Below are 26,063 nucleotides of genomic sequence, written 5' to 3'. Positions count from 1 at the left end.
CCTAACCTAACCAAATCTAACCTGACCTAACAAAGTTTAATGTTTTAGCTACATTTCTGTAGGTTTGAAACTGGAGGAGCACCTCTAACTTAAACCAAGATTACATTTATAACTACGTTAAAAGAATACTGTGTAGGTATTGTAATACGCACCTAATCTATTGCCTTGCTATGACGTCTATCACAGCCTCAATAATCTACCGATCGCTGCCTAATCTTTTTCATACTTATTTTCATTTCATATTTTTTCTGAGCATTTCTTTATGTTTTGTGGCATAACCTCCTCAGACCTGGAGTATCATATGTGATACCTTGGATTTTGCGTCGCGTTTACAAACGTTCTCAATGGAGAAAGTTGCACCTGTGGTATCACCAACTATACGGCGTGGGCTTTGTGACCGTAAATTGTTTTGTTGGTTTTGTGAAGTTCTGAGCCCTGCAAGAGGCATAATAATAGCAGGAACCTCGGGACAAACACATGTGAGGAGTTCTCGTGGTACATTTCATTTATTACACTATTTGTAGTTGATATTACTCAATAATATTTACGTTCTATAGTCTTACAAGAAATGCCATGTGCTTTTATGAAATGTCATATAAGTTATTTCATCATAATAGTAAAAAATAGTGAAGGTATAGAATATGATACCTTAGGTCACAACCGATACGAATGTAGTTATAGGAGGATATTTTGTAGTTACGAATGTAGTTACAGAATCCAACTGAGTATTTCAGTAGACACTTTCGGGGATTACTTTTTTGAAGACGTAGCAAAGTATACGGGCATGCGAGGTGTCCGGGATTTTGGGAAATCTTTCAATATAACGGCACAAGAGATTAAAACTGTAATTGGTTGTTCTATTGCAATGAACCTATTCGGACTACGAAGAACGAGAATGTTATGGGACAGAAAAACTAAGATACCGCTTGCGTCAGACAATATTAGCAGAGACAGTTTTCTCCAGCTCAGAAAAGAATCTCGAAGTTGTGGACGATGATTCAGTTACACCTCACCAACGTGAAGAGGACGGATTCGGGCAAATACGCCCAATGGTGTCGCAAATTGCGAATGCGTGTAGAGAAAACACAAGATCTAAACAGGTTTCGATTGACGGACAAATGATTCCTTTTCATGGGAAAGCAGCTACGAAACAATACACAAGAGGGAAGCCAAATCCAATGAGACTAAACGTTTTTGTTGTCTGTTCACGGAATGGTTTGCCCTTCGATCTGTATTTTTATGAGAAGAAAAAAAGCAATATTGTTTGTAATATTGTACAAAATCCAGAGACACTTGATGTTGGTGGACGTGTCGTTCTTAATTTGTGTGACAGTTCACCAGATAACACAGAATTATACACCGACCGATACTTTGCATCCATCCCTTTATTGGACATGTTATCTGACAGAAATATTCTGGCAAAAGGGACTCGCATTCCAAAATATGTGAATTTGAAGACAGGCTCGCAACTAAAATCCGGGGGTAGAGGCAACTATGATCAGGTGATTCGAAACGATGATAAGGTAGTAATAATAAAATGGTTCGACAATCGATCTGTGCTCTTTGCTTCTTTGAATATTGGGGTGAATCCTATATATGAATGTCGTCGTTGGTTGGTTGGAGTATGTGCAGCTTCCAAGACCATCATTTGTCAGAAAGTACAACCTTCATATGGGCGCTGTTGATATATTACATCTGTAACATCCAGGTATCGCATCAAATCAAGGACACAAAAAGTGGACTGTAAGATGTATTTTCACTTCGTCGATTTTGTGGCAGCACCAGCGTTGATTGAATACCGTGAAGAGGCTAAACACCACCACATGCAAGAAAAGATATTCTTGATTACTATGAGTCCAAGTTATCAATCGCACAAGATCTGATATTTGATACGGTTTCTGTCGCTGATGCAAGTTCAACAGAAAATCCCAGTGGTGAAGAAGACGTTAAAGGGAAAAGAAAACAGAGACAATTTTTCCTGTGCCTCCTAGGAAAGCAACAACACGCCATGCAGAACATATGCCAGAATACAATCCCGAAACCCAGGCTAGTAGGTCAAAATGCAGAATGAAAATTACAAGGGATTAACGTTTGTACGATACTCATCTTGTCACATATACCTCTTTTTTATCAGTGGAAGAAATTGCTTTCCTATATTTCAGAAAATGTAAAACAACATACGAAGATAACTTGAAATTATAAATAAGACAACAGTTAAAATATTCAATGTAACTTTTTAGAAATAAGAAAAATGTTTACTTTCCTGGATTTATTATTGGAATACTATTAAAATAAATGCATATTGTAATATTTAACTTCTTTATTTTATTTATTTAGAATGTAATCAAAATTTAAATATTGTATATACATGTAATTATAACATTGTTTGTTACCATTTTCACTGTATACATGCATAACTACTAATTTAAATTGGAGGCAAGGAATTCATGTATTTGCTTGGGTGAGACCTAAGGTATAAAATATGATACCTTACTATGTGACGCACCCACAGTGTTGATACAGCAAATGACCACATTTTCTTACTTTTCGGTCAAGAATGACCAATTTAATTACAGTCGTGTAAATTTTTACCTGCTATCACAGCCTCAGGTCTGAGGAGGATAATGCTAATTTTCGATTCAGATTCTGCGGTAACCACCATTTCACCATTAGTCCTGCTACCTCCTATAATCAATATGTATCCCAAGCAAACTATTATCCGATACACTCCTAGATAGTACTCGTAAATGATGTTACTCGGAGATGAAATTTTTATCAAATACCTCTTGTCATTTTATCCTATACCATTTGTATTTAGTGTAATTTATTAAATACTTGCTTCATATGTAAGTTTTTTTTGAATCTTTGATTTTTTATCCTAAGCGTTTTAGTAAGTCTACCTGTATTCGAGTCACTTGCTCTAATTCTATGTTCTGTGACATATATCGGGAGAGACTACAGTGGCAGGTCAGATTAAATATTATTATATTCAGTGATGAGAGTAGTTTTTGTTTCGAACACAATGAGCGATTTGTGCTTGAATGGGAACTTGGAGATGAACGGAAAAATTCAGCGTGTATCCATTTGGCATATAGGATTCAAACTAGACTTCCTGGCAATAAATAAGCTATATGTTCGCCTTTCTTGAGGGGAATATCTTTAGTATGTTGTATCTTAGTAGTATTGACAATACTATCCTCAAATCGTATCTAGGCACTTGTCTTCATTAGCACAACGCACGTTTCTATAGCGACAAATGAACCCTTCACCCTCTTCCCAGAACACTTCTTTCCTGGCCTCCTATCTCCGGACTTAAGTCTTTTCGGACGTTTGGAACATTTGGGATGGTATCACATTAAGCATCTACTAGCCAGCCGAGCTCACAATGACCATTTCCTAGACAGACATACAGCATCTGTATGACCAGCTATGCATCTGATCTGTTGCTTGCGTGGCTTCTCGGTAATTATAGACCTACGTGGTATTAAGGCGAGTGTTGTACGTTTTTGAACAGTCTGTATAACACGTTCAGGATGTCTTATCGATGTCATGTTGAGAACAGTACCAGCTACAATCACTTTCTTCTTGTGAACAACTTTGAGCCAATGTTCTTAAGCGCATTTTGTAGTGGTGTAGTTCTATAGTTCTCATATCAAATCTTGACTCTCCGAAAGAGATCTTATAATGACACATTTGACTTGATTACACATTTTGAATATTTCTTTTTCCTTCTCCCGTATTCTTAATTAAGTAGTGTATATTTTCTTCCTTTTCGAGCTTAATTTCACTATATGTTTATGAACTTGTCCCTTAGCATGCAAATTGCTTTGCCTTCCTCATTTACTTCGTTTTCCGTTTTAATACCTAAGTTATAAAATTCATTCTTGCTATCATCCGGTTCCTCAATGAATTCTTTCCATATTTCTCAAGCCGCAATTCTCTTGTTAAAAGTTCATTTCTATCTTTAGTTTCTGTATTGTCATAGTAGTTTTCCTTTGCTACCTTTTATTTCAATGAAATGTACCTTCATATACATTATTAAACCTGTTCTATCCTTTTTAATTTCTTTTATCTTTGCTCTTGTTATGTATCCCTCTGTCTCTGTAGATTTCTTTTTTAATGCGCAGATCTGATGAACAATTAATTATTGAATAAATTCTGTCAACTTATGTGAATGCGAATACTGGTAAAAAACTCTGACGACCACTGAAACATTTCGATTTTGAGGTCGCGGATACCAGTGCAAAACAAGACATTTAAAAATATTTTGTTTTTTCTTGAACGGATATTCGACTTTGAATTGTAAATATATAGGGGAGGGTGTTGTACCTTTGAAACAATGTATCTTTGAACTCCTGTGCTTTTCTCGAATTTAAAGCTATCTAGGTGTAGTGATTAATATTCATTTGAAAGATTAAATGAAAAAAGCACTACAAACGCGCTTGGCTATCGTTTACTGAGTGTTGTGACGAGTAATGTTACTTTTAATATTTTCACCCCCAAGACGAAGATATTTTGTAGTTACCTTCTGAGTTTTGTGCTCTTCGGTTTTCGCAACATGTGATATTTATTTGTCCAAACTTGGGGTAGAACCATTTGTGAATACGGTAATATTTTTAGTTTTAACTTCTGTTCAATATTTAAGCTAGTGGAGAACTTTTTTTCGTAATGATGACCCTCTTGTACCTATGAACATTAATGCATCGTGTACCTTTGAATGATAAATAATACTATTTAAAGCTACACAATGTAAGTAGTTAAACCAATTGATATATTTTATATAAGTTAGGTTAGGACATAAAGTTATTAATTATAATTTTAAGTAGTTTCTATATATTCGCTTATTATATAACATAATGTTAAGAGTTGTATATCTCAACTTTATTGCTCACAAGTTTTTGTTGGAGCTTCACTTCAATTTTTAATTTAATTGATAAAATTTTAATTCTAGGGAGCTTTTTATAGCTAAACCTTTTATTGCAATTTATAACTGTTAATATTTGTGGCTTCTTTTTTATATTATTGACGCAGAAACATTGTAATTAACACTGTTTAAAGGTACAAGCGGGTCTGTTCAATGGTACACGACCATAATGTACCTGTCAACAAAACGGATTTGTTCTTATTTTATCATATAAAAGCTATTGTAATTATGTAACACGTTTAAAACTCATCCTATCTGATAGCAAAGAGATGACACTTCAAATGTACAACAAAAATTGGGGGAAAAGTGCTGAATATTAGCACCAAAATTTCGAAGACTCTAAAAGTGTTCACAGGTACAACGCCTTCCCCTATACACGTATGGGAAGGATCAATGCGTTTTCTCAACTATGGTGCAGCTCCGAAAGATTCACGTGGCACACGGAAGTGACAAAAGAGTAATGTTTCCATCTTAAATTGGCGGACACTGATAATTTACCCTCGAAAAGTGCCTGAGGGAATTTTCTAACAAACAATCATTAAAAAGCTCAACTTCTCAACGTAATCAACAGCAGAAGTAGCAGCCGTATGGAACAACAAATTTGGTTGACTGTAATTCTTGCACCTCTTTGGCCCTCCATAGAGGTAGAGGTCTGCTCGGTCTGGAATTTTTAGCCCTGGCGCAGCCCGGCCGTGAATTTATAATGTACGGCCAACCCGAGTCCCAAATATGATTAAGCATTTAGGCCCGAGCCTGGCCCGAGCAACTGTGATAATCAAATAAGGCCGAATTACAGAAACTTTATAATTTACGCAAAATTGTATTTTTGTTTACAGCAATTAGAAGTTTATTTTTGGAGTTGTGCCATAAAAGTTCTCCAGAAAGAACGGTCCAAACGTCGAATAAATGTTGTACACCACATTTACAAAGTTAGACCCGAAAAGGCCCGAGAAATATGGTTATATATTTAAAATTTTACTTCCCGAATTCAAAACGACCTCAACCTGGAGATTAAAAAGATAGGCTCTTTGGTTCAATATTATATATATATATATATATTTCTGAAAAACGGCTTAAATTTCAATCCTTCCTTAGCTGGGACACACATACGAAAATGATCCAGTACGTCCATGTTGTGCATCTGTTTGCAAGACTTTTGAATATTATGCTTATATACAGATGAATAAAAAGTCTAAATGTTTGATTTTTCTTTTCAGTTTTACTTACACTGAAATGTGTTCACTTTTTAAATTAATAATAATTACATTCTTTTAATTAGTACTTAAAACTCCCAATCTTCATAATTGCGGAAATAAGTGTGCTTGAACAGAAAGTTCTGCAGATCACATTCTGCACCATTACACTTTTCACCCGATAAGCTGCAGAAATTAATACTCAGGGCGTTATATATAGATAATATATCACTTATTCCCTGATATTCGATATTGTGGCGATATGTTTTCGCTGGCGATTTTTTAAATAATAATATAATTTTTGCACGTCTTTACATCAAAAATAAATAATTTTGCTTTTTATATGCACAAACCCTGTTCTATTGTGAATCGAACCTAGTACCAACTGTTCTACACTAAAGTCACGCATGCTAATCATTCGACTACCTAACAATCTATACCACATTTTGTTTCTTAATATTGCTTCTTTAATATTTCTGTTCAGAAGACAAAATTATTAAACAAGTATGTGAGCTTCTGCCAGCCAATTGAACATGCACTCATGTAGTTGTCGATTAGGCTGTTCTACAATAACGTATGGCGTGTAATTCACAATTATAATGGAATATAAGATTATTTTTTTTTAAATTATTGTTTGAGATTTAGGAAATAATCCAATTGATTAGGAAGTGGAAATCAGTCCAGGAAAGGGGGATAAATTCTACAACAAGTTGTGCATTCCCTTTCCATATATACTAGGGATGGCCAGATCCAAAGATCCGGATATGATTGGGTCCGGATACTTTGGATCCGGATCACAGATCTGAGTCCGGATCTCGAATTTCGGATCTGGGTCCGGATCTCGGATCTGGGTTCGAAATTCTGATCTGGGTCCGAAATCCGGATCTCAGATCTTGATTCTTATGCAAACCCACATCCCACCCAAATTATGATAAACTTGAATATCTAAAATTCGCCGAAATTAATTTCACGAAGTCCTGACAGTAAAGAAGAGAACAGAAAATTAAGACGAATATTGACAAGTCTATTTGTTTCCTTCATTCTACTCTAAAGATCAGATGTTTGGCTTACTTAAAAAAATGATCTGGATGAGAGTTCGAATGTCGAATCTAGGTCCTCTCGGTTGCAGGACCGAGATGAAATATATACATATATATATTTGAAACCGGAGTACAAAACTCGAATATTTAAAATTCCTCAATACACCTATTTTATTGACAGTTAAGAAAACATAAACAGTTAAGACAAGTATTGACTAGTTTTTATGTATATTTATCTTGCTTGGTCTGCTCAAAATATCAAATGTATACCTTACAATTAGATTTAATAATTATTTAGTAAATCACAATATGAGCGCCGAGAATAAGGTATGAATTTTGGTGCCCCTTATCTAGATTCGAAATTTCGGATTCATACATAGAATCAGGCTGAAATATAAATATTTGAGATCTGGAAAACGAAACACGTGCTAGTACCAAGATCGTAGCCGTTTGTACCTACGTAATGCGAGCGGAAGGCACTTGCACTAATTCCGCATGTACTTTGGGGAACACGGGAAACTAAAAACAGTTAAATATTCTTTTTCAGGGGTAAGTCGCTCTATAACATACGAAAACTGTAAAGGCAACTTGTTTGTAATAAATCCCTTTTCTTTTTTAGCAGTAAAGTTAGGTATTAATAAAAATTAACAAAGCATATTTCACTGATTAGAGTGCTGGTTGTTATGGAAACTTTCACATTGAACCGAAGATTTCCTCATGTGGATATCGGGTTGCCACAATTCACCTTGCTGAAGGACGTGGCTTATCAGGAGGTCGACCAAGATCCTTTTGGACTTCGCCTGTAGACTGCTTCTGGTCTCAATTATTCCCATATAACAAGACTAACCACACATAAAGTTCGTTCGAAATGATATCACTAATTGACCTTAAGGGGATAATCGCGATTTAAATTTTTTGTAAATCAGAAGAAATGTAAAAGTTAAGCGTTAAAATCAATCCGATAATTCCTAATGCAACCAATTGATAGCAATGAAACTCCTTATGTAACATTTTCAAAGCTAAAATTAACAGTTATGTTCTTGAAGAGGGTTTATGGCAACATAGAATATTATAAATCCAATTATCATAATATAAGTAGTACCTCTGACAGCCCCGCATTTCACATTACCATTGCCCTTCATCCTGACAAGTGGGCAATTCACTTACCCACAATGACTTTTCAGGCGTTCTAGTGACATCAATATCTCAGTTTGGGTTTGGGGTCATGCTTCGGTGAACCTTGACTATCATCAGCAACTATTAGAGAATGAGAACTTTTTTCTGTATTAGATAATGTGGGTAAATATAGCTTTTCGTCTATAGAAGTCGGAGAGTGTATTGTATTATCGCAGGAAATATTTGATACATAAGACATAGATTGTCAGTATTTAGGAGCAACTTTTAAAATAGTCAGTTACTTTAAATGTGCTACAGATTAGCCGAGAAAACCCGACAGCCATGATCAAGTGATCTGCGGCATTAAGCTATGGATCGTTTACTGTAAATGTCTTGGATTCAAATTCCGCTTTGGGCATAGGTGTTTTAAGTGTTTTCGTTTACTTCTATGTTTGTGTGGTGTCCTAATGGTTACAGTGTAATCCGTGCAAAGCGTACAACAGGTTAAATAATCTGATGAGGCACTCAACAATTTCGATGTTGACCCAGCATCGTGAGGAGAATTGGGGAGTTATCTTAAGTAAGAGGTAGCGAACTCTAGTCTAGAAAGCCGCCATTAGGGACTTCGGGTGTCGATGTTTTCACTACACATCCCCAGTTTGAACGTAAGCCCGCTGGTAGGAATCAAAGGACTGTCGTGCCAAGAATTTAATTTGTTTTAATTATCAGAAGTGCCTTCTTTATTATTAAATTTTATCCAATATTTTCTTTTCAACCAGTATGCGAAATTCAAAGCTAGCTACTTGTTCTCTTTTTAATTCATATTCATAGTTAGCACAACTAATCACTAAGGAGAAACAATCTTTTTAACAAAATTCGCCTGGCGTATTTCGTAGCTCTAAGTTTACTTACTTTTAGCTTTTTTTTTAAAAAAAAAGCTTAATGGCGTTCTATCACTTTCCCCTCACTTTCCCTATTTTTTTCTAGTTTTACCTATGTTTCTTTGCACAGACATTGCACCTATATGCACGTGCTTAGTGTGTTCGTTTACAAAAGCGGGCCATTTTCCTGCCACTATAGAAAGTAAGAGTGCCCTGTATCAGAGAAATATTAATTGACGTATGTAAGTGAATATTTCTGTGATGAAGTCATAATTTCTCAGTTTCTCCATCGTACATAGTTTCCTCATCCTCATTAATCTCTTCACCCCCGCTTCCTGAATTCCAGTTCTGGTTTTTTTTCTTGAGCAAGGCCTATTTAATGGAGGATTGATGTCTTATGTAGGATTATTAACTATAACAACAGCAATAAAGAAAGTAGGGTTTAATTTGCACTAATTTTAGAACATTACGTTAATTAAATAATAATAATAATAATAATAATAATAATAATAATAATAATAATAATAATAATAATAATAATACGGAGCGAGCTCAGGATACTTGTTAGGATTATTGCTTTGCAATTGGATAATACCAGGTTTGATTTCGGAGACCAGCCATCCTGACTGAGGATTTTCCAGGGTTGTTCCTCAGTTATACTGGGCAAATGCTAGGTTAGTACCTTGATCTAAGGCTCTGGAGACCTTCCTTCCATTCCTTTTCCAATGTTTTCATCTGTTGATTACTACAGTGTAAAGTGGCCTCTGAGGATGTATCTGGTAGTTTATAGTAAATAAACATTAACGACGTAATATATCTTCACGAAACGTGTGGGTTAATTTAACTACAGCCTTACAGTCCCAATAGATAGCTAAAGTTTTAATATCAATTTCCTAACTTTTAAATACTATTTTCCTATTCATTCAGCTTTCAATTTTCTCATGTATCTTCCACCGATAATTGAACCTGAGATCACATGAACAAATGCGAATATGTCAAATATTTTTGAACACTTTAATATTCAAAACACAAAACGCTTCAACGTCTTGGAATGCATGATTAAAGGAACCTGGAGGGTGAAGAAGAAATGACAGAAATCTCTTTTATATTTACTCCTTCAACAAACACCTGACCTCAGAAGAGCAAGCCATAAGTTAGGTAATAAAGTCATACAACGAACACTTTTATTAATACTAATAATACTACACAACCATATCTCTCTCCTGAGTTTCTCGTGTATGTTTAAAAATGTTCTGCTGTTCCACGCAAACCAGTCTATATTTATTGTTGTATCTTCGAAGTGAAAGATATTCATTATTACATTTCTTGATGGTTGGACTCTAGTGAGTCAAAAACTACTATTAATAAAGAGTTTGTTTTGTCCAATATTCCTGCGATTAGAAGGGTCTTATCTGAAAGATATTTCATTTGTATATGAGAAAATAAGAAAGTTTATTTTCTAAGAATAATATAAATATTTTCAATATGAAGCTAACATTAAGTTTCGAAGAGAAGCTAAACAGGAGAATTAGCTTCCATTTACATCAGTTTTCAGACAATTCAGTATACTCTGAAATGGGAAGAAGTCAAACTTGAAAACATTTTACTAAAGAGACTTCGACAGAAAGTGCAACATGGAAATATTGCAAGGTTAAAATAAAATAAAGAATAAAGGTAGCACAAACGTGTTATGGAAACATATAAAAGCACAGCAACCTATTATATTAGTGAATCTTAAAAGAAAAAACTTTTTTTTACGAATATTAGATATTCAATTTTATCATCACAATTTCAGATGTAGGTTTGGATGCGAATCAAGATCTGAGATTCAAATTTCGGACCCAGATCTGAGATCCGAGTTTCGGATCCAGATCCGAGATCCGAATATGAGGTTCGGATCCGAGATCCGGATCTAGGTCCGGATCCGGATCTCACTGGGTCCGGGATATCCGGATCCGAAAATTTTTGGCCATCACTAATATATATATATAATGTGATAACTAAATCATTTTCCAATTATGAAAAAATCTATTTTGAAGCAATATTCCTTTGAAGCATATTTCTTTTGAGATTTCCCAATCATCTACATTGCTTAAGGTTGTTACCAAGCAGAGGTGTAAAGGATGGATAAGTTATATACGGAGATATACTTAAATCGTTTAGCCATATTTCCTCTAGAAATTATCGGATTTTCATGAAAGGCGGCAAGTATTTATTTAATGTCAACTGAGACACGTTTATCATAAAAAATATTTTATGTAATATCTCGTATGTTGGCAAGTATGAAATAACTATTCCATAATAATAATAAGGTAACCAAACATAAATGTATTAAACAAACAATCGCGTAATATTATGAGTAAATTGCAGTTTCATTGTTTATAATAAAGGCATGCTTTGTTTAGCTTTCAGCGTTAAAGAGGCAATACTGTTTCGCCACTCCTCTCCCCAGACCTACTTGATTTGATCATGTACAGTACGTACGCCGTTACAAATCGTTTGCTCATAGTTGCGCATTTCTGAATTTGTGCTAAATCACATCGGTCAAATGTAATTGATCAGACCAGCTTATCATCTACATGCTTCATAAGTGCTATAATAGGAGTGTAGACTCTTACCCTCAATTTTGATACTAACTGTTGCGCGATGGATATTCATGCCAATTTCCAGCCTAACCTCAGTACGAAATTATATGAGACATGTGGACAAAAGCTAGGTGTGTGACTTTTCTCAAGGTTCTTCCAGTTTCTTCATTCCTCCATTCATGTGGCGGATCTAGAATGCATAAAGTGGGGGGAGGGACCGGAACCCAACTACGATAGGTATATCATTAGTTTATTATAAATTTTCAAAATATATAAATAACAGCTTAAATAACTTTTGCCGATAAAAAACTGTGGGGCTTAGGACCCAGGCCTCATGCTAGATCCGTCACTGCTTCCATTTCATTCATTCACATGGGATAACCGTGAGATTTTGTCTGAGACGTAATTACACAGATTTGCATTGTATCAAAAATCTTATAGGGTAATACAGACATTCTTATCAGTTCATTTTATTTTTGTAGATTTCTGGGCATTACCGACATCTATTGCCTTAAGCCCATCACGGATGACGTACTTCCGCGAGCACACTGTCCCGGAAAGGGGAGGACGAAGAAAGTAGCGTGGGGCGTGTATGTTAGGAACCATTCCGGATTTGCCTGGTGTGAATGAAGGAAACCGAAGAATACTTCACTCAGGATGGCTAGCCTGTAAAGTTGTTACACCTTGTCAAACGAGTTGAGTTGATTTAGAGTTTAACGTACCGTTCAGCAGCGAGGCTATATGAGACGTGGGCCTACTGATTAACTTGGAATCCGAAGCACATGAGCTCCTGCCGGGAATCGAACCCGGACCTCCCACGCCAAAGGCGCGCACGCTAACCGCTTAGCCAAGCACAAGCTCTACATTTTCAAACAAGTATCTTCACCAGGGGTAAAGTGGATCTGCCAAAGTAGGGGGACGCATGACGTCGTGCCGTCCCCCGTACCTATCCCTGCCCATTGTAATTTTTCTAGTAACTGAGGTCGCGCGACAAATATTTTCTGGAAGTGGTGGGACGTCGTTATATATATAGGGTTGATATAGGGCTATATATAACGGGATATAGGGCTGATACGTTCTTATCGAATCAGATATACAGATGGTGGTCAGAAAAGTGGTAACACCTGAAAGAAATTGCAACTTACCAGATTAATATGGTCTCGGGCCATTTTTCGTCTTCAGAACAGCCTTGATGCGACGTGGGATGGAGGCATAGAGGTCATGAATGGTAGCAAGTGGAATTTTACACCATTCCTCGTTCAAGGTATCGGCCAGTTCTGTGAGTGAGGATGGAGGTGGAAATTGTCGCCGGAGTCGCCTTTCCAAGACGGACCACAAATGTCCAGTTATGTTGAGATCTGGGGAGTGGGCTGGCCAATGGAGGTGTTGAACTTCATCCCGATGTTCCTCAAACCATGCTGCAACAACACCAGCTGTGTGAATGGGTGCATTATCATCCTGGAAGATGGCCTCATTGTTCGGGAACAACATCCGGACCATAGGATGCACGAGGTCTCCTAAAATTGCGACATAATCGTCGGCAGTGATTCGTCCGCTAAGTTTGACCACAGGACCGAACGAAAACCATGATATGGCGGACCACAGCATCACCGAGCCGCCACCATGTTTCACGGTTGGGCGGAGACAATGCAGATCGTAAGCTTCTTTGGGCGTTCTCCACACATAAACGTGGCCTCTGGTTTGGAATAGGTTGAAGGATAGCACACGTTTCCAGTCCTCAACGGTCCAAGTTCGGCAAAATTTGCGGCGTGCGAAAGCATTATGGTCCCTAATGAGCGGTTTTGCCCATGCAACACGACCCCGTAAGTTCATGTCATGTAATTCGCGGCGGACTTTGATTGTCGAAACAGAGTGGGGGAGGTGCTGATTGAGTTCCTCCGTCACTTGCTCCGCAGTGGCACGACGGTTCTGCGTGACAATGCGCTTTAATATCCGGCGTGACCTGTCACTCATGATTTTATTCCGCCCACTGTTCCACTTCCTCGATGTGGTTTTCCCGTGTGTTGTGTAGGCCGTCATCACCTTCGACACTGTCCCACGCGACACACCTGACGCAGTAGTCACTGCCGTCACACTCACACCACTTAACCGCGCACCAAAAATTTGCCCTCTTTGAAAATCTGAGAGGTCTCCCATTTTACACTACCTCCGTCAACTGCAGCCACTGGACACTGCTGTTCCACTGCGCCTGATGTAGTATGGAGACCGACCTAACACGCCACCACCAGCGGTCCGGCGCTGCGGGCGCCATGTCACCACTGCCAACACATATATCTGACGTGTTGCCAACTACAGGGGTTTCCATTTTTCTGATCACCATCTGTATATATATATATATATATATATATATATATATATATATGGGGGGAATGCAATCTATGGTATATGCATTAGGAATTAGCAGTATCCTTATTTTGTTGAAACTGTACTTTTAAAAAGCCGACTTTACGTTAGGGTGGTAATGCTGTTAATTTGGTGGTACGACATAGTTGTGGAACAGTTACTCATGTTGATTGTTAAAATGATAGAGAATTTTAGATGTTCTTTCTTTGTTATTTTAAAAATAACAAAGGGATTTCAAGATAGATGGGCTACTTTATATATACATCGGAATAAAGTACATTTGCCTTTAATTTTTGACTGTATGTAGTGGAAGATTGTGAAGCCTTGAACTCACATGAAGTATTATGCATGATCACCGAATACTTTTTTTATTTTTTTTATAAAAGTTATCCTGGCACATAATTTTCAATACTCATTACTACTTAGAGAACTATATTTACCTCTCATTTTCGACTTATTTTCATCCTTATATCTGGGAATAGGGTAAGTTTGAGAGAAAGGATAAGTGACGTTATATCGGAATCAAATAACTCGGATGTTGTGAATTGCCTGTTACAGTCAAATACTCATGAATTTGCGAAGGTTCTGTTGAAACAAAGTATCATTGGAATATTAGTACCGTGTTATATTTATGCACAATAATTCTCTCTCGCATACGTCTCATGAGAACACCGAACCTCTGCAGTCATTTCCATTTAGATAGTGTTTCCACAACCACTACTATAGCCGTGATGCTCACATTTACTTACCGAATAGTATTCTACTAATTCTCTTTAGAAAATGAAAATATATGTAATGCCCGTCTAAATAACATACAACTCTATTCATCACGACTCTGGAACTAACTAAAGAAATAATAAACACTTGTGATAAGATTATATACACTCGCTTATAAAACCTAAATTACAGTGTAAGGGTTTCGACTACTTAATGTTGTCTTCATCAGACACTAACTGAAAGAGATATCTTAGAGCATAGATATTTTTACCAAAGGAAAGTATTCAAATTCCTTGTGTGAATGGGAAACCACCTGTATCGTACTTCTCCAAGCGTCATCTGTCTGCTACCTGCCCTGACCTAATTACTCTCTCACCCTTGTTTATCTTTTCAAGACATCTATAACACACCTGTCAATTATACTTCACAAATTGCCTTAAAACTTTCCCTTAATCTTCCTTAGATGCCTACTAGATATAAATAACAGACTATACTACATACTGATTATAAATAAAGTAATATAAAAATATAGAGATATAAATCATAAACTATAGAATATAACAATATATAGAGGTCTAAGTAACTATATACAATACTGAACTATATATAATATTAAATATATGAATATAAATTACATATAAATATGCTCAATTTTGTTCTTTTACTTCAGTTTTTTCAATAATTTAACCCATAGATCATGTATTAACAGTCCACTTGACGTCCATTTAGACAGCCCCCCCCCCCCACCTTTTCAGATACAATCGAAAACGGTCTCAATCGTTTGTACATCGTTTGTACAGAAATGTGCAGGCGAAATTTTCATTTGAACACAATTAGGGACGCCGCCGAAACATAAAAAGTGGGGGCTTCCTAAATGGTAGCCCCCCACACCTTTCAGATTCAACTAGAAATGGTCTCAATCGTTTGTACATCGTTTGTACAGAAATGTGAAGCAAACTTTTCGTTTGTGAACAATTAGGGACGCCGCCAAAACGAAAAAAGTGGGGGCCTGTCTAAATGCTAGTCCCCCACCTTTTCAGATTCAATCGGAAATGGTCTCAATCGTTTGTACGTCGTTTGTACATAAATGTGCAGGCGAAATTTTCGTTTGTACATAATTAGGGACGTCGCCAGAAGGAAAACAAAGTGGGGGCTGTCTAAATGGTAGCCCCCACCTTTTCAGATTCAATCAGAAATGGTCTCAATCGTTTGTACAGAAATGTACAGGCGAAATTTTCGTTTGTACACAATTAGGAAATTTTTAGTGTATCAAGAGGTACAGTTTCGAAGATCAGGTTTGCCTACGAATGTTTCGGAAAAACCGCTAGCGAAGCACCATTGTGGACGCAAATCTGCTTTGCGTGACAGAAAAACGCACATTGGGTAGGATTGTGACCAAGCAGATCACCATGGCGCGAAAATCACATCTGAGAAGAATGCAGTGCTTACAAACTATGTTAGTGTCAAAACAGTCAGAAGAGAACTCCTCAAGTAAGGAATTTATGCCAGATTTTGCATTTCCAAACCATTTGTTACTATTGAGTATGCTGCTATACGGAGACAGTGGTACAACGCCCACAAAACGTGGAACATGGAGAGGTGGAAGACTGTCATCTCGTCGAATGAGTCTTCCTTTACATTGTTTCGAAGTTCTCGTCGATTTTACGTGTGTAAAATGCCGGCACAAGCGTACAATACAGATTTCTGTTGCCAAGAGTGATGATTTCGGCTGTTTGGGTGGTCCAGTGATGATTTTTTCAGGCATATGTTGGTATTCTGCCAGACCCATTATCACCCTGTATGAACATGTCACTGCCAAGGACCACCTAACCATTTTGAGTAACCAGCTGCATTCCATGACGCAAACCTTCTTTCCAGATGGTAATGCCATGTTCCAAGATGACAGAGTCCTTGCTCATACAGCTCACATCGTCCAAAACAGGTTCGATGAGTAAAAAATGAAGTGTCGCAACTTCTATGGCCTCAACAATCGCCACACCTCAATATCATCGGGTCCTTGTGGTCAGTTTTGGATATCCGCTACCCACCACCGTCCTCTCTATAACAACGTTCCGCTACTTTGGCGGAAGAATGGTATAACGTCTCTTTGACAACCATACGCGACCTGTACTTCTCCATTCCCCGTCGACTAAAGGGCGTTCTGCACATGGTCCTACTTGCTCTTAGTGAAGGTAAAATGCATGAAGGAAGTCCATATTTTTGTCCATCCCCTGTAACTTTTATTGTTGAATTTGAAATTTAGTAAAAATGATAACAAGGTATAATGTGAAGGAAAATATACCGAACCGTAAGAAAATATATGGAAATGATATTCAATTGAATAATTGTTGCTTCAAATTTATTGTAACTTCAAAGAATGTCCTTGTGAATTTTTGCTCATGTTAATTAAATGAATGTACTACATTCATAGATGTAAAATATGAACACAATTTAATAAATAGATAGAAATTGATATGGATAAGCAATGACGTAAATATGAAGAATAATTTTTAGCTCCCGCCGTATGAATACGGGAGCTTATAGATTCCTTACAGATGTGTGTAGGTTTGCCTATCTCTCTCCTTCTCTCTGTGTGAATGTGATGTTTTATTTCTCCGTAAATACTGATCGGATATGAACTAAATTTCGTGAGCAAGTCCATATAATATAGCTATATTTGGTACCCCCTCTTACCCTCCTATGGGTACTGATATGTGTGTATGCGCTAGTCTATTTCTTGGTAATTTCAGATATAATCAAAATTTGTGATTAAGTAGGCAATCGTCTAATTAATAAAGATCGCTATATTCTGCGAACCCTCTCTGACCTCCTAGGAGTCTTCGGGGTTACATGTAAAAGCAATATGTCGAATCCATAGCTCAGGGGGTCTGAAAAGAAAAGTGACACTTCTGATGACAATTAAATACCATTTTAGCCACCACCGCCATGGGGTTCAGAGGGAGGAATAATCGAAAACAGACGATATTAGTGTCGAAGAAACAGTTTCCGGGATGACTGAGATGAATAGTGACAGTCCCAATGCCGTTTTAGGTTCAAGTGCAGCCGTTATCGTCATAGAGTGGCATATAGATATAATCAAATTAATGTTTAAATGGGAATAATAAGGAACAACACAGTTTGTGTTTCACGCTTTGCAAATCAACATCTGAATTCGGTTCACAGACTGTCTCTCAGCTTCTACTCTTCCCAACTACGGTATTTTAAAACTCCATACTTGTTTCACCCACTCCGCTTAATACATTTACAGTACATTGACGATGATCGGAATAGGAGATAGCGGGAACTGGTGTTTTGCAATCGATTTAGCGTTCTAATAATAGGTACCATTTTCAACCTCAGCAACTGTTATTCAAACCGGTTAACGTTGATCGCTAAACAGCAAAACGGTAATACACAGCTGTAGACCTATCCCCTTTCTTAGTTTCTAGGTTAAGTATAAAAAAACGTTAAAACACGATACACTGGTTTAACATTTGAAATGAGAAGTCGAAATAACACCTTTCATATCTATAACTTTGAGCAAATCCTCAGATATATACATAATTATAATAATTGCACTCCCCATTCCTTTTCTTCAATTCTAGGTCAAATATTAAAACTACCCCCATCCGTATATTATTTAGTACAAACGAAAATTTTACCCGCACATTCCTGCACGACCGATGTATAAACAATCGCAACAATTAGTGGTTCAATCGAAAATGGTAGGGCTACCATTTAAACAGTTCTCCTTTGTTTTAGTTCTGTCGACGAACCTGATAACATAGAAACATTTTGCCTGGGCATTACTGTACAAATGATGTACAAGAAATTGAGATATTTTTTTTAATCGGACGTGGGGCGGGCCTACCAATTACGTAGCATATACCTTGTTATCGTTTTGGTGGCGCCCCATTTGTGTACAAACGAAACTTTCGCCTGCAAATTTCTGTACAAAGACGTACAAACCAGTGGGGAGCTCCCATTTAGAAAGCTCTCTACCATTTAGAAAGCTCCCCACTTTGTTTTCGTTCTGGCTGCGCTCTTAATTGTGTACAAATTAGAATTTCGCTTGCACATTTCTGTACAAACGATGTACAAACGATTGAGACCATTTCTAACTGAATCTGAAAAGGTGGGAAAGCTATCATTTAGACAGGCCCCCAATTTTTTCGTTTCGGCGGCGTACCTAATTGTGTTCAAATGAAAATTTGTCTGCACATTTCGGTACAAACGATTGACACCATTTCCGATTGAATCTGAAAAGGTGGGGGCTACCATTTAGACAGCCCCCACTTTGGTTTCGTTCTAGCGGTGCCCCTAATAGTGTACAAACAAAAAGTTTGCCTGCACATTTATGTACAAACGATATAGACTATTTCTGATTGAATCTGAAAAGGTGGGGTGACCATTTAGACAGCCTCCACTTTTTTTCGTTCTGACGGGGCCCCTTATTGTGTACAAACAAAAATTTCGCCTGTACATTTCTGTACAAACGATTGAGACCATTTCTGATTGAATCTGAAAAGGTGGGGACTACCATTTAGACAGCCCCCACTTTGTTTTCCTTCTGGCGACGTCCCTAATTATGTACAAACGAAAATTTCGCCTGCAGATTTACGTAGAAAGGACGTACAAACAGTTGAGGCCATTTCCGATTGAATCTGAAAAGGTGGGGGACTATCATTTAGACAGGCCCCAACTTTTTTCGTTTTGGCGGCGTCCCTAATTGTTCACAAACGAAACTTTTGCCTGCACATTTCTGTACAAACGATGTACAAACGATTGAGACCATTTCTAGTTGAATCTGAAAGGGAGGGGGATACAATTTTGACAGCACCAACCTTGTTTTCGTTCTGGCAGCGCCCCTAATTGTGTACAAACGAAAATTTCGCCTGCACATTTCTGTACAAACGATGTACAAACGATTGAGGCCATTTCAGATTGAATCTGAAAAGTTGGGGGCTACCATTTAGACAGGCCCCCACTTTGTTTTCGTTCTGGCGGCGCCTCTAAATGTGTAAAAACGAAAATTTAGCCTGCACATTTATGTACAAACGATGTACAAACGATTGAGATCATTTCCGTTTGAATTTTTCATGGTCGTGGGCTACCATTTAGACAGCCAACCACTTTGTTTTCGTTCTGGCGGCTCCTTTAATGGTGCACAAACGAACATTTCTCCTGCACATTTCTGCACAAACGATGTACAAACGATTGGGACCATTTCTGATTGAATCTGAAAAGGTGGGGGACTACCATTTAGACAGCCCCCCATTTTGTTTTCGTTCTAACGGCGCCCCTAATTTTGCACAAACAAAAATTTTGCCTGCACATTTCTGTACAAGCGATGTGCAAACGATTGAGACAATTTCCGATAGAATCTGAAAATGTGGGGAGCGGTCTAAATGGAGGTGTCCACTTTTCCAGTTTATTAATTTGTTACTTTTCTCTTTCGTTATCCTTTATGCTTCGTTCCATTTTCTTATCACGGGTCTACTGTCCCTTTCTAGTCCATTTACACCTTCCCAATCTATATCATGCCCCGTTTCTTTATCCTGTTTATACATGACATTATTTTCTCTCTTAAGCCTTACATCATCCCTATGTTGTTTAATTCTCTCCTTAAGATTTTCCCTATGTATATCATATCACAATCCTTACACGTCACTTTATACACTACACCTTCATCTTTCTCACATATTTCCTTCGTTCTACTTTTCGCTTTCTTAATCATTTCCAAAATTCTTCTTCCTCCCTTTCTGTACGTCTTCACGCCACCTCTCCTAAGTAAGTTCTTTAGTACTTCTGTCTTCTCCCCGATTCTCTCTATTTCGTGCCATTTGTTCTCTTCCTTTCTCTCCTTTCTCCTTTCCTTCGTTCCTTCTCTATTCTGTTCTTTATGAAATTCTCTTTGTTATACCCGTTCTGCTCTAGTAGGTTGTGGAAATTCTCTATGTCCTCCTTCTTCTCTTCTTCAGTATCTTTTTCTTCTATTCTTCTCTCCATATTTCTTATGAAGTTTCTTTTGGTTCTGTAATTCACATCAATTTTTTCGTGACAGTATTTTCATATATTTAATATTATGTATAGTTCAGTATTGTATAAAGTTATATAGAGTTTTATATATTGATATACACCCTCCATTCCAAAAGAAACCGAACTTTTAAAAACAAATAGTACCACTAGTGCCATCTGTTGTAATATTTTACCCGTAGATGGCGTAGTCCCTCATTGACAACTGGTATAAATGTCATGACATTTGGATGCACGGCAACAAAGTTATTGCGTTTTAACTGTCAGTGTGTTGTGTATATCGGTCGGAAAATGAGTTTCAAACAACGAGCTGCAATTGAGTTTTGTGTTAAACTGGGTAAAACTTTTAGTGAAACGCAGCAAATGCTACAAAATGCATATGGTGATAAGTGTCTATCCCGTACGCAAGTTTACAAGTGGTTCAGGCGATTCAAATCGGGTAGAGAGACGCTGGATGATGACGAAAGATCAGGTCGTCCCAGAACCAGATTATCGGAAGAAAACATCGAAAAAGTGCGTGAATTCATCAAACATAACAAAAAATCGTCGGTGAAAGTTATTGAAATGGAATTAGGCATTCCTCAAACAACCGCATACCGCATTTTGACCGAAGTTTTGGGCCTTAAGAAGGTTAATTCGCGGTTTGTACCACACAAACTCACCGAAGACCAAAAAGTTGATCGAATTGCGCATTGCAAAGACATCGTTAAAAGTGCTCGGCAGGATCGAAACTTCTTGAAATCGATTGTAACGGTGACGAGACGTGGTGTTTTGAATATGAGCCCGAAACAGAGCGGCAAAGTGCTGAATGGAGAGCGCCGGATGAAGGAACACCCAAAAAAAGTCGCTTGGTGAAGTCAAAAGTTAAGGTGATGCTGATTTGTTTTTACGATTCAAAAGGAATTATCCACAAAGAATTTGTTCAGCCCGGCCAGACAGTCACTGGAGAGTTTTACTTGGGCGTCATGAAGCGTTTGCTGGCAAGAATTCGTCGTATTCGGCCCGAATATCGCGAAATCGGCAGTTGGACTCTTTTGGACGATAATGCACCATCACATCGTTCGCGACTTGTAACTAAATTTTTGGTCAAAAATCACATTATTCGGTTGCATCATCCGCCCTATTCACCAGATCTCGCTCCGTGCGATTTCTATCTGTTCCCGAAACTGCATTTGGCGATGAAAGGAAAGTGGCACGCATCGATTGATGCCATTGAGAAGGCGACGACCGCCGTCCTAAAGACCATTCCAATAAAGGACATGGAGAAGTCGTTTGACAACTTGTTGGAGCGTGCAAATATGTGTATCGATGCAGAAGGGGAATACATTGATTAATAAAAATGATTTGTTCCAAAATGTACATTGCTTTTTTGTTTTTTTAAAACGTTCGGTTTCTTTTGGAATGGAGGGTGTATTTTATAGTTTATATTTTTTGTCTCTATATATTTTTATATTGCTGTATTTATAATCAGTTGTATGTAATATTATCTTTATTTATATCTAATAAGCATCTAAGAAAGATTAAGGGAAGTTTTAAGGCAATTCGTCAAGTATAAACAGCAAGTGTGTTACAGATGTCTGGAAAAGATAAACAAGGTTGGGATAGTAATTAGGTCAGGGCAGGTGGCAGACAGATGACACCGGGGAAGTACGAAACAGGTAGCTTCCCATGCACATGAAGGAAGGCTTCCCATGAAGGAATTTGAATACTTTCGATTTTAGTATAAATATCTATGCTCTAAGATATCTCTTTCAGTTAGTGTTTGATGAAGACAACCTTAAGTAATCGAAACCGTTACACTGTAATTTAGGTTTTATAAACGACTGTATATACTCTGGTCAGAAGAGTTTATTATTTATAAATAACTTATACATTTATTTATGCCTTCTTTTACGTGGCATAGTTAAGGATGTACTTAACCACGTTTAAGCATTAAGGCGTCCAGACCAAGGCTGCACGTTAAGGCGTGTTCGAGCACTTAACCACGTGCACACGTTATTAACGAAAAACATCAATACATTGAAAATATTAACATTTACAAAACAAAAGCATTTCAACCGCATGAGAAAGAATACCCTAATCAAGTAATTAACGTGTTAAATATTTTAAAACAGAAAATGAAAGTAATATACAAGAGAAGAAAAAAGCACATTTAAGAGTGAATACAAACAGAAATAAAAAGAATAACATTGGGAAACATAAATTAAATATTATATATATCAGTACTAGCAAAATGAATATATCTGCATATAAAATGTACAAATTAAGATGGATTACTAACTGACTGTGTTCATACATGGATAATTTATAAAATGGTAAGACGAAGATCACGTATGTGCTATTTTTATCTTTATCTCTGCTTAAGAGAAGGAAATTACCGTTTTTAAGTAAATTTCGCAACTGTTGAAACATTGTGTATTAATTGAGGTAACTTGTGCCAGAGACGTGTAGTAGGCTACTTACTGTAAATGATCTTGAGTATGAATCAGAATTGTGACTCGGTATGGAAAGCAAGAAATTATCTTGGGCATCTATTATGAAAATCTCATAAATAGACAAATCTACGTGCTACGTATGATTGTTTTGACCTGGTAAGTATTTTGTACAATAGAATAAGGTTACGTAAAATTCTTCTTTCTATTAACGTCAGTCATGACATTTTTTTGGTATGAGGTGTTCATTATAAGTTAAATTGAAAATAGTATAAGCATTTTGCACATTGTACTTGAGGAAGTAGTAAAACAACCTTACATATCCTTGCAGCTGAAAGGGAATCTAAACTAAAAGAAAACTAGTTAAACAATTAAATACGAAACCCGATCTACCGAAGGGTTTAGTGAGAACATTGAAATTTCCTGAATGCGCAATAAGTTACCGAGTTAAGCATGCACAACATCTCTATCAACTGTTAAAAGTGCTGCCGATGAAGTATTAATAGTTTAGGATCCAATGTATAAGCTTTTGCACAGAAAGTCTGTGAGTAGTTGCTCTTCATGTTATTATTATGTATTGTTCAGTATTAACCAATATATGTTTCTTAGATTGGTATACTCAAAAAATCAGAAAACCAGGCAGAAATAAGCAGAAAGTATGACTTATAATGTAAATAACGAAGTTACAATAATATTTTTATTATTATTTCAAATGAGAAGTTATACAGTATTGGAACCTTCCAGACATCTATAGATCTAACACTAATGATTATTATCATAGTATTCAATTAAAATCTTGCTTTATATTTCATTTATTGTTTTCAATAATTACGAAGAATGGTTTTGGTTTAACAGTAGCTCCTTCTACAGGCTCTGTTGATGGTAAAGGTTGGTTCGACGGAATAGAGAAGGTAAATTTCTGTAGCATCACTGTTGTAAATTGGAAGAGAATCATTTTCGCTACGTTTTCCCCCAAGCACCGCCTTCGTCCTGAGAATGAAATATGAAAAGTTAATGAGAAACTTGCATTTTTGCTACAATACTATTAATGTGATATAGTTACAAATAGAATACTTTTACAGTGGAAAGATATAATGGTTATTTGTTCTTGAAGAAAATATTATCTGCAATATTTTATAATTCTTTCTGAGTCAAAGTGGACCAATTCTAATTACCAAAGCTATAGGAAAAATGACAAACTTGGTACAAATAGACAAATTACACCCTTAATCATATCGAAAATAATATTGTACTGAAATCATTCTTTTCAGTATGAGTTACTACCAATATCATGATGTTACTTTTCATGCTTTGAAATGTGCATCACATAAAAATCTTAAAGAAGAAACAGGTAAAATATAACCAGAATTTGACTCGATCCTCTTTAGTATTGGATGACGAGTGGAGTTGTAACTTTTGTGAATGGCGAATGGTTAAGCATTTAGATCATAAATATACTTGTAATTACACTGTTCTACATATATTTTATTACATAAATGAAAATACAAATGTGGAGAAGCTGAATCCTAGAATGACATTAAAAACGTTCGATTGACTCTCGTTTCGGTGTAGCAAAGGGTGATATTCAAGCGCCTACACGCATTCCTAGTTATGTGCCAATGCTGTCGAAGGTCTGGCAACGTCTCATTCGAAAGTACTACGTCAGCATTGCTGGGTTACGCAACTTATGCCCATAATTAGAAGGGTCAAGGGAGGCACTTGTTGTTTCACGTAGCCAGACATTTCTTTTCGAGAAGGAGTTGTATAAAGCCTTATTTATGATAATTACAAGTGTTTGAATATTTTATAATGTTGAATACCATAATTTCGAAGCTACACCTAACCAGATTACTAAGAGGTTTCGGCAAATAATTGAAATTTTATGTAGGACCATCAATAATTTAGGGAGTCTAGCCCCCTGACGATTCTAGTTATGGAGCTGTGTTGTGGGTATAGCTATTTTGACACCAATCCTTAAGTAATACATTAAACGTGACATTTCCAGACCTTTAACAGTGTTGCTACATACATAAAAAGTGTGGAGGCGCTTGGATATACCCCTCTGTTACGCCAAAACGACAGCCAGTGGAAATCCTTTAATGTCATGTTCATATTCAGCACCTCCAAATTAGTCACAAGGATGTTTTCACTTAGAAAAAAGTAAAAATTTGTAGGACAATGGTATAGGCAAAGACTCATTTTGGATACTTTGTTGTTAAAAATATATAAAACTGTAAAATAGGTATACTGTGCGAGGCCATTTTCAAATAACTTTTAAACTTTTATCACTAATTTCATTTATTGTGTTGGTTCTTGCTTCAGCTTTACAGTTTAATGAGCAATGTTTTCTTAATTTTGCATACTTTGTGCTTGATTAATTAGGCAACACTTGTCTATTAATTATTTCCTTTTGCTTAGCCTGCTCTTTATTCACTGATACTACATGTTTTAATATTCTCCGCTTAATTTTACATCCTTATCAGAATAATAGAGAACCAAATTGTTTGCCACTGCGTGTATTAATATTATTTCGTGATCAAACATTTCAGAAAAGTTTTGTACGGAAGAAGAGTTGAGTATTAGATTAGAGAAACGTATTCGAAAATTGAAATTGTTATTATAAGGTATTGCTATTTTTTTCTCACTGCATACCTCAGAATTAATTCTGATGCTAGATAAAAACTCGAAGCACATGGGATTATTTAGATCACTTTTAAATTACATATTCTTCCTTTTACATAGACACGATACTTTAATATAGTATTGTATAGATCT

The 26,063-nt window shown here is 36.7% G+C and overlaps 1 protein-coding gene across 1 annotated transcript in view; it reads right to left on the bottom strand.

Annotated features, from left to right (window-relative positions):
• Positions 1 to 24,096: 24,096 nt before the first annotated feature.
• LOC145692185 (farnesoate epoxidase-like) overlaps positions 24,097 to 26,063 on the bottom strand; it is a 32,228-nt gene continuing 30,261 nt past the window's right edge. The window contains exon 5 of the mRNA XM_081767483.1: positions 24,097 to 24,278. Within this exon, the coding sequence (XP_081623609.1) occupies positions 24,097 to 24,278 (182 nt within the window). The remainder of the gene's footprint in view (positions 24,279 to 26,063) is intronic.

This window comes from Thermobia domestica, chromosome 8 (assembly GCF_964235325.1).
Source record: "Thermobia domestica chromosome 8, izTheDome1.hap1.1, whole genome shotgun sequence".
In the NCBI taxonomy this organism is placed as follows: domain Eukaryota; kingdom Metazoa; phylum Arthropoda; class Insecta; order Zygentoma; family Lepismatidae; genus Thermobia; species Thermobia domestica.
Note: the sequence above shows the minus strand (reverse complement) of the source record. Positions and strands in the feature narration are given on the sequence as shown.